Here is a 9,494-nt window from a genome sequence, read left to right on the forward strand (position 1 = left end):
TATATAATATTGTAATATTCAAAAAAGAAAACAGAGTAGATAAAATGAATTGGAATGAAATGACAACGACAATGTGTTGTGTCACTGTGACTAACGGTTTCTCCTCTTTACCGTCCTAAATTCTCCGAAAGCTTTGGCGCCAAAATCTCATCCTTCCAAACAGAACACACAAGGAAGAAGAAAATCATTAATCACATCAAACAAACCCAGCAAAAGCCAAAAAAAGAAAATTACAGCCACATTATTCAAGAACACATCAAAACCCAGAAAAGAAAAAAAAATTCAGCAATTTAATTTCAGAGATTATTAAAAAAACACACTCACTCAAAGTGTGTGACACAATTAATTGATATATATATATCATATATATATATATATATAAGAATATATATATCAATGAATGAATGTCTTCCTCTTGTGGAGATGCCAACGTCGAAATGACCAAAGACGACACCGACATCACACATGATAACTCTGCCAAGAATGACAAGAAAAAGAAGGTATTTTATTTATGTATTTATTTATTTATTTCTAGTTTTCATTTTGTTTTATTTATTTATTTTGTTTTTTATCCCCATGTTTTTGTATGAAGTCTATCATTCCTAGGCTTTTTGGTGTAAAGAGAACAGGACGCGAAGGCTCAGACGAAGACATATTCAAATCAGATGGGGATGGCATTGATTATCATCTAGGTATCTCCCATCTCTCATACATAAATATATATATATATATATATATATATATATACATATGCCTTCTTCTTTTTTTGTCTTTTTTATATATATTTTAAATAGTTTTTAATTAAGGTATTTTCGTTTTTAACAGATTTGGAGAAAAAGATTGCTGCTAGGAGACAAGCTTTCATGGAGGCAACTCCTATCATGAGAAAGAATTTTTCAGGTATGCTGGGTTATGCATGCATATAATTTATTACAGATATGAATTAAGTTTAGAAAATCATGTTTTGGAAAGTGATTTTGTGTAGTTAAATCATTTTTAATTGATGGGTGATGGGTCAGCTTTAGATTGAATCTAAATGATAGAGACAGACCACTTACCACAAACAGATGGACTGGAAATTTCCCTTATCTCCTCTTGTCCCGTTTTGGTAGCTGACCTAACAACAATCTGTTTTGATTATTAATTGTAATATATTTGTATTCCAAGGAAAGACTAATCGTCGTACATGTACCAGAACAAATCTCAAAGTTGTGGATCCAACTAATATGATAAATGTCTTCTTTGTTTACGTTTAGGTTTTACTCGCAACCTCATTTATTTTTAATAGATAAGATATTCAATCGTAGATCACATCTTTGAGTTATTAATATAGAAAAAAGTTAGAATAGTTTTGATGATGAGTGTTACTATTTCGCTAAACTTGGAGATTTTCTTGCTTGATTTCGAGCCTTAGGCCTTAGCATGTAGAAAAATCATGATTTAAGTAGACTTTGTGAGATTTGAGGAGCAAAATGAAAATTGTAAAAGATGATGCTATTTTCTTATCTCTACTATCAGATAGGCAGGCTAGTCCGGGGATTCAAAGCCTAAACCTATCAAACTTCGAACACTCTATGGCGCCAGCAACTGAGACTAAAGAATTCCGGTAAGAATTAATTCTTATCATCATCTCTAGCTAAGAGACTAAGACAGGAGGTTGTATATAAATACATAGAGTTTAATTAATTTAGTTGTTGCTTTTAATTTTTTTTTTTTTTTTAAACAAAAAATTGTGGTTAATTTGGGTGCAGGATATTTGTGGCGACATGGAATGTTGGAGGAAAGTCACCTAACAATGGCCTCAACCTCCAAGATTTCTTGCAGGTGGAGGGCTCTTCGGACGTCTATGTGTTAGGGTATGTAAGAAAATGCCTCACAATAATTAAAAATAAAAAACAAAAACCAGAAAATTAAACCTTTGTAGCATGAGACTAATTAATTAACATTTGTATTTTTCTTGTTATTATAAGGTTTCAGGAAATTGTTCCTCTAAGTGCTGGAAATGTTCTAGTGATTGAGGACAATGAACCAGCAGCAAAATGGCTAGCCCTCATAAACCAGGCACTCAATAAACCCCAAAACGCATGCTCCAATGTGCATTCTTCTTCAGATTCATCAAACCAGGGTTCCAACAACACCACCACCAAAGAATCCAAGTCCCCAGGCAGTCTCAACATCTTCCAAAAGCCTTCTCTAAAAGCTCTCAGAAAAAGCTTCAAAGCAAACAGTAGCCTTCTCAAGTCTTGCAACTGCCCTGTGGAGTATCCATACCAAGAAAGGCGGCGGATAAGAAAGCTCAGTGATACTACCAGTGAATCAGACTCAGCAGCTTCTCCTCGAAGCATTTATGGCAGTGATGGTAATGTAGATGAATTTCTTGCAATTGCTGGGATTCAGTCCCCGTCTTCCTCTGGCGACATGAATTACCGCCTTGTAACAAGCAAGAAGATGGTAGGGATTTTCCTATCGGTTTGGGTTCGAAAAGAGTTGGTTCATCACATTGGCCATCTCAGAGTCTCCACTGTAGGAAGAGGAATAATGGGTTGCCTCGGAAATAAGGTTGGTAAAAACTCTGATAAAATTATTTGTACCGTGACAACTGACCACTAATATCAGTTGACATGATACAAATTGCAGTACTCCAACTTTGGTGTGCCTATTTACACATGGTATCCACGGTGTTTAAGCAGAAAATATGATACAAATAGTTTTCGGTCCAATACAATACAATAAAAAGGATGTTTAATGATCATATTATATATATAGCCTGATAATTGTTGAACTGTGATTTTAATCTGCAGGGATGCATATCAATAAGCATGACATTGCACCAAACAAGCTTTTGCTTCGTGTGCTGTCACTTGGCTTCCGGGGAGAAGGAAGGTGATGAGCTCAAGAGGAACGCAGATGTGACTGAGATCCTCAAAAGCACACAATTCCCCAAGATCTGCAAGAATCCAAATCGTCGTCCTTGCGAAAGAATAACTGATCATGAGTACGTATATATGTTTTACGATATATAAAGAAAATAGTAGCAGGAAAAATTGATGTTGCTTTGCTTTTACATTTCACCTTTTTTTTCTTTTCCTTTTGACTTTCATGCATGCATGGTTCAATAACTTGTGATCTTCTGATTATGTATAATTGTTGCAGTCGGATGCTATGGCTTGGAGATTTGAATTATCGGATGGCTTTGAGCTATGAGGAAACAAGGGTTTTGTTGGAGGATAATGACTGGGACACCCTTCTAGAGAAGGATCAGGTTTGTTGTAGTGTGCCTTTCTAGACGACTTACATGGATTCTTGCGCACAATCTTGGTCAAGTTTCTAAAGAAAAACAGCTTTAAATATTATTCTTATTTATTACAATTAAATGTGTTGATTTTGATTAACTAATGCAGTTGAATATAGAGAGAGAGGCTGGGCGAGTATTCAGTGGGTTCAAAGAGGGGCAAATCTTCTTTGCCCCCACTTACAAGTATTCTCATAATTCAGACTCTTACGCCGGAGAAACTGCCAAGTCCAAGAAGAAACGACGAACTCCTGCATGGTATCAATCCTCTCCTCTCTTAATTTACTGTTCTCTTGTTATACTGTCTTGTCAGAGTAGTAGGAATCTATAAAATGTATCGTCAAGATTCACGGTTTAGCAATATAAGTCTAGCAAGAGAACATTATGTACCCTTTAGTTCGGTTAATTATTTTGAAACTATTATTGTGGTATATTTGATTTTTCAAATGAATATATTACAGGTGTGATAGGATACTATGGCGCGGTGAGGGCTTTGAACAATTATCTTATATTCGAGGGGAGTCCAGATTCTCAGACCACAGGCCTGTTTGTGCTGTGTTCTCAGTGGAAGTTGATGTTCTTAGAAGCAAAAACAACAGATTCAGAAAGGGCTATTCTTGTGCCGCTCCAAGGCTTGAATATGATGAATGCATGCCTCAGAGACATAGCTTCTATGAGTTTTAGTAGAAACATATCCATCAGAATATTGTATAGGGACTTTAGGATTAATTACTTGCCTCCCTCTTCAACTCTCCTTTTGTTCTTCTTTTTTTAATTATGATTAGTGAAAACAAGATAGAACAAGATCACCTCTCTCACATAAGCGGATCTCACTTATGTAAGTGAGTGTGGTAAACCTCTCCAAATGAACAACTAGTTAGGGAACTAACGACAATTAAAGAAAGCATGAGGCTCTATCAGTGTATAGATCAAAAGATAAATATTTTCACTAAGCAACTGTGTGCATGTGTATGTGCATCTAGATGTAGACCAAGAAAATGGATCGGGCTGAGCCAGCCCAAACTTTATCTAAAGATGGGATTTTTAGGACCTAAGTGTTGGATGGGCCGGACTGACCCTCTCATAATTAAGCTAGGCACATGCCCTTCGAGCCTATGAGCATGTCTATTTGGCCCTATTAACATTAAAAAAGGAAGTACCACTAGATCAAATGCTAGTTTATGACTTCCTCATTTGTTTAATCTTTTTTTATTTAATTACGTTTAAATCTTCATATAATCCTTTCAGCCATAAGCTTTATTTCATTAAAAAATGAACTAAATTTCACTAAATATAATGCATCTCTTACAAATTATTTATTTATTTATCATATACATTTCCAATATATGTCCGGATTAGGCCCAAAAACACATGGCCCCATGCCCTATCTTTAATACAAATGGGTTGGATTAGTCTCACTCACAACATTAGGTTAGGCCACACATAGCCTTAAACCTAGTGCCGGGCCTGGGCCACTTTCTTGAGCTCTACAATCAAACTAGCTTATATCCCTCCCTATCAATCAAACTAATTAGTTTATAAGAAAATTTAGATTAAACACCAACTTGGGAAAAAAATTTCAGCCAATTTAGTAATTGACTTTTCTTTTTCACTTTGGTTACTTGGGTTCCACTCATTACTCTAGTTTAGGTCACTAACTTTCATTTTACATTTACCTTTGTTCATGCCTTTGTAAAAATTGTTTTGACTTTAAAACTAGTATCAAAGCCAAACTATAAAGAGTTCAATTTTTAAAATGAAAAAAGTGTTGCATTAAGTAGTTAATCCCAAATTGATTTGCTAAACAATGTGGTCGGTATGTTATCATGATCATGACCGTGAATAATATGGTAAACAATGTGGTCAGTAAATATAAATTAGTAATCTTATTGACTACATCTTTTTCATAGAAATAGTGTTATTGATGCATTGGAACAACAAGAAGAAATCTGAAAATTATTGCAACCTAGATAGCTACTCCCTCTTTGGTACATATAGTTTTGATATATATTGCTTCACTAATCATATCCCAAATCCCAAATTGAAGTTGATTCTTGATTATGTGAGATTTCTTCTTCTGAACAAAGATTTAAATCCATATTTGCCCTTTGGATATCAAATGCTCCATCTATAGCCAGATCTTCAACACCACCTCCCCAATAGCTTGCTCCATAGTCTCCCACTTTAGTGTCAGAAACCTCACCCCCAACTTGACCATTAATTACAAGTGCACCACTGTTCTGATCAATCTGATTGGCCTTCTGCAGCTCCATATTAATCCAATCCACCATACTCGTAACACCAGTATCAATAGGGAATTCATCAAACAAAGGAAATTTCCCCTCGGCCAATAAACCAGAAACATTATTTTGGTCTTGGCCATCACCATAAGCACATAATGCAGATTCATGGCCTACCTTTGATTTCTTATCCACAAACCCTAAACCCAACTCAGAACTCTTCAAGCCTTGACCATTTTGCCAAGCCTCTTCATCAAAGATGCTGCTCTTCCTCTTTTCACTGCTGGGCAAGCTGCACATCCACTTCCCATTATTCTTGCCTTTGATTTGACTAAGGCCAGAAGGGCTTTCTTTCTGATCCTCCTTTTCATTTGAGTCAGAGATTTTGAGGCAAGTCTCAGTAAGTTGCAGAAGGACTTCTTCTTGATTGACCACTTTTGACCAAATAGCAGTCTCCTTAGCAGTCATTTTATCTTGCAAACACTTGTTCTGCCTCACAAGCCTTCTCATCCTATCTGAATTAGGAGCCATGTGCTTGATCACAGCAGCCAAGACACTCACTTTCCAAGCCTTTTTAAGATCATGAGGCTTCCTATAAGGAGGAGCACCATGATCTATAGAAACCCCTTGGTCACCCCACCAAAGCTCCTCCCCTGTAGGCCACCATGGAGGAGCCAAGCCCTTCTCCAATGGGAACCTCCTCTGTGCAGGCACACAGTGCTGCATTAGAGCAGAAAGCAGAGACCCCAAAGTAGTGTCTTGCAGTTCATGAAGAAGATGAGCATAAGAGCCATGGTCCAATTCACCTTGCTCAAAAATCAAAGCTGGCAAGTACTCAGCTATGGCAGTTGGGGCATTTCGGTTAAATATCACTTTGTCCTTCCACCACTCTCTCAAGCTATCAGAGGACCCTGTCACTGGCTTCCCCTTCTCAGGCACAATCCCATACACAAAGCCCTTTCCTTTGCAAACCTCCATGATTTTCACCATGTACTTGAGTATTGAATCTTGGGCTCTTGCCATTTTCTTCCGACGAGAAACCTCTTGTTTTGCTAAGGTCTCGGCTTCTTCTTCTTCTTCTTCTTCTTCTTCTTCTTCTTCTTCTTCTTCTTCTTCTTCTTCTTCTTCTTCTTCTATGATTTTTCTATCCTCCTTGAACTTTCGTAACCGCATATTATCTTTCCACATTCGTTTCTTGAGCTCTGGCGGTGTGAAACCAAATCTTGAAACATAAATGTGAAGAGGGTTTCCTATTTTCCTTTTTCGGGTATGAACATAAATGGGAAGGCTTGAGGACAAGATTGGCATTAACGAGGTTGACGGAAATTTTTGGAGGATTCTGAAGAATAATTCAAGGAATTACGCGGGCTTGTGAAGTAACAAATTGTATTTGTGGGGAGGGTGCAATTTGCTTCCAGGGCCGTAATGTCATTGTGTTTTTTTTGTCCTTTTTTAATAAAAAAAGTTTGTTGCATGCATGAGGGACACATGGTGTCAATTTGATTGCCAAGCTAAGCTCCTTATCCATTGCAAGATATATATAAATTGCCACTCCAACTTTACTGGATTAAATAATTAATTACTTACAATAAGTCTTCTGGTTTTAGAGTAGTTTTGTGAAGTGTGGAAAGGGCAGGTTTTGATTCGTGGCTACGTAAGGAAGTTGTGTCACCATCTTCATTCTCAAACACTGAAAGTCTGAAACCACATATTGCATGCGTAAGAAATTGCTGTACTAAGAAACTTATGATGTGTTTTGGTTTGGACTTTGGACATTGGAGAGGGGATGATGAATGATACATAGACTTGGTCCTTCCTCATAGTTCATGCGACGTTCTCTCCATTTCACACACTCTAATTTGAGTTATATGCGTCATTGTTCTTCTAGAAGAAAATAACACTATTGCCTTCTAAACAAAAGAGAAAAATAATTCAACACTAGTGCATTGCCTTTTGTATAACTCATTCATGGATGCAAGGAGCTTATCCTCATGCCGGAAAGCCATAATGCGGGGTTATAAAGAGGGATCATTAATAGCCGTCTGATCAAGTACAAAATTATTATTAGATTGTTGGATTGAACCCTTCATATAGAGGTTTCGGCTCAGCATGGCGCTTGTAACCGTCGTCATATTTACAGATAGATTTATGGCTAACTTGGGCCATGAGTTTGAGCTGGATTTTCATCATTGCGGGCCTTTTTGGTTGCTGAAGCCCCAAGTCAGGACTATGATTCAACTTAATCATGAAAGTTTTCTTCTTGTTATTCCCTAAGACTGAAAAAAAAAGAGACTAATAATTATCCCCCAGTCAGTGCTCAATCATGCATCCTTTCATTATCTGATCATGAGGCATCTATGATATCATACGGATTTCGTTTATACATGCAAGAAACTAATAATTGAGCAGAGATAGAAATGAAGTTATATGAATTTGCTTCAATGTACTACCAATATCTGCAATCATATCCTAGGACAGCATTTTTGTTCTTTCAAAATTGATTATAGTCTCATTGTTGTTGTTCATAGAGCTATATCCAGAAAATTCTACAATGATGAATGAGACTTTCGTTTCCCCATGAAAAAAATGTAAAAGAATGATACTTCTGTCATTGCTGCTAGAGTTTTTGTTGTTGACTTTTTCTCCCATCTGTTAAACTTTGGGGGGGTTTCTACAAAGACTAAACATTTCTTTCGAGCCAAAGACACAAAAACATTTTTTCCTCTTGGGAAGGTAAGTAGACCTAGTAAACGGATCGTGTTTGTCGTGTTCGTGTTGATTCGCTTTTCTTATCTGGTTAACACGACATGACCTGTTAAGTTAACGGGTGGAAAATACCAAACACGAACACAACCCGTTAAAATAACGAATGACACGATACGACCCGTTTCACCGTTAAGAATTTTAAAAAAAATTACAAAATTATAATAAAAACTTTAAAAATAATTAAAAATAAACTAGATAAGAGTTTGGGGAGGGGAGAAGGAGGAGAAGAAATATGAAGAAAAATAGAAAGATATAAAGTGCAAAACTACTCATACTCTTAACGGGTAATAACAGGTATTCTCAAAGTCATATGACTCCATTTATTTTCAACTCGATCCGTTAAGTCCCGACCCAATGCCATGTCTATAAGTATGGAGTCTAAAGTCTAAAGACCAGTATCTTCAAAAATTCAAACTAATTTAACCTTCACTTGTGGAGCTGGGCTTTCTAAATATCCCCCTTTTCTTCCTATAGTTTACTCAAGCAGATTACCATTTTCATTACTCTCTTCTCTAGACTCCGGATATGCTGTCTCCAAATTTTGCGGCTCATCTGTCTTTAGTATAATTTTTTGCCATCTTTCCTTAACACATTAAGCCTTTTGCAGTGTCATCACAATCACAAAAATCGTTGTGAGCCATGGGCCAACTATGAAGTAAACATGGCACATGAACAAAAAGAAAAACAAGTTACAAAAAGGTAAAAAGTAAAAAAGAAAAAGGTCAAAGACAGATTGGCATAATAAAAGCTAATAATAGAGGCGCCAACAATGGAGTGAAATCAAAAGTTTACTTCCTAACAGAAGAAAAATAAAGGAACTAAATAAAGGTGGATTGCCAAAACACTTGTATATTGTACCGACTCTTTTCCCAAAGATGGAAAGAATGCTTTGGCAATGGGATGGCATCCATATGCTTGTGTTTATTACAAGCATATCCATGAGGTCCAAAGACGAAATGACGTTTGACACATTTACAAAAATAATTTATTAAAAATATAAAAAGAAAATTTTTTATACACATATCAAATTATGATTGACAGAGACGTACGAACTATTCAGAAAAAAAAAGAAAAAAGAAAAGGCATCATCTTTATCTTTGATCTGTTTCTGGTATGAACACACTGCAATCCTAAAGTACTACTCTCCTCCAGCTATCATTTTGACTCTTCTGCTAAAGACCCAATGTAATTTATCT

At 36.4% G+C, this 9,494-nt stretch overlaps 2 protein-coding genes across 2 annotated transcripts; one reads left to right on the forward strand and one right to left on the reverse strand.

Moving 5' to 3' along the window:
* Positions 1 to 252: 252 nt before the first annotated feature.
* Positions 253 to 4,178, forward strand: LOC117631638 (type I inositol polyphosphate 5-phosphatase 5). The gene is made up of 10 exons (XM_034364901.1): positions 253 to 500; positions 593 to 692; positions 826 to 900; positions 1,519 to 1,606; positions 1,752 to 1,856; positions 1,971 to 2,559; positions 2,802 to 2,995; positions 3,154 to 3,262; positions 3,402 to 3,550; positions 3,754 to 4,178. Exons 1-10 carry the CDS (start codon positions 405 to 407, stop codon positions 3,974 to 3,976), a joined length of 1,728 nt encoding a protein of 575 aa, XP_034220792.1. The 5' UTR covers positions 253 to 404; the 3' UTR covers positions 3,977 to 4,178.
* Positions 4,179 to 5,310: 1,132 nt separating this feature from the next.
* Positions 5,311 to 6,726, reverse strand: LOC117632679 (ETHYLENE INSENSITIVE 3-like 5 protein). Its single transcript, XM_034366230.1, has 2 exons — positions 5,496 to 6,726; positions 5,311 to 5,459 (listed from the first exon to the last, which is right to left on the reverse strand). Exons 1-2 carry the CDS (start codon positions 6,718 to 6,720, stop codon positions 5,311 to 5,313), a joined length of 1,374 nt encoding a protein of 457 aa, XP_034222121.1. The 5' UTR covers positions 6,721 to 6,726.
* Between the last annotated feature and the right edge of the window lie 2,768 nt (positions 6,727 to 9,494).

This window comes from Prunus dulcis, chromosome 6 (assembly GCF_902201215.1).
Source record: "Prunus dulcis chromosome 6, ALMONDv2, whole genome shotgun sequence".
NCBI classification, from domain to species: domain Eukaryota; kingdom Viridiplantae; phylum Streptophyta; class Magnoliopsida; order Rosales; family Rosaceae; genus Prunus; species Prunus dulcis.

What these genes read in the sequence shown, in the direction of transcription:
- LOC117631638 (XM_034364901.1), top strand. Translation starts at nt 405, where the DNA reads ATGTCTTCCTCTTGTGGAGATGCCAACGTCGAAATGACCAAAGACGAC. An exon ending in AGAATGACAAGAAAAAGAAG is followed by an intron (nt 501 to 592) that starts GTATTTTATTTA and finishes TTTTGTATGAAG; the next exon opens with TCTATCATTCCTAGGCTTTT. An exon ending in CCCTTCTAGAGAAGGATCAG is followed by an intron (nt 3,263 to 3,401) that starts GTTTGTTGTAGT and finishes TAACTAATGCAG; the next exon opens with TTGAATATAGAGAGAGAGGC.
- LOC117632679 (XM_034366230.1), bottom strand. Translation starts at nt 6,720, where the DNA reads ATGTGGAAAGATAATATGCGGTTACGAAAGTTCAAGGAGGATAGAAAA. An exon ending in AATTAATGGTCAAGTTGGGG is followed by an intron (nt 5,460 to 5,495) that starts GTGAGGTTTCTG and finishes GAGACTATGGAG; the next exon opens with CAAGCTATTGGGGAGGTGGT.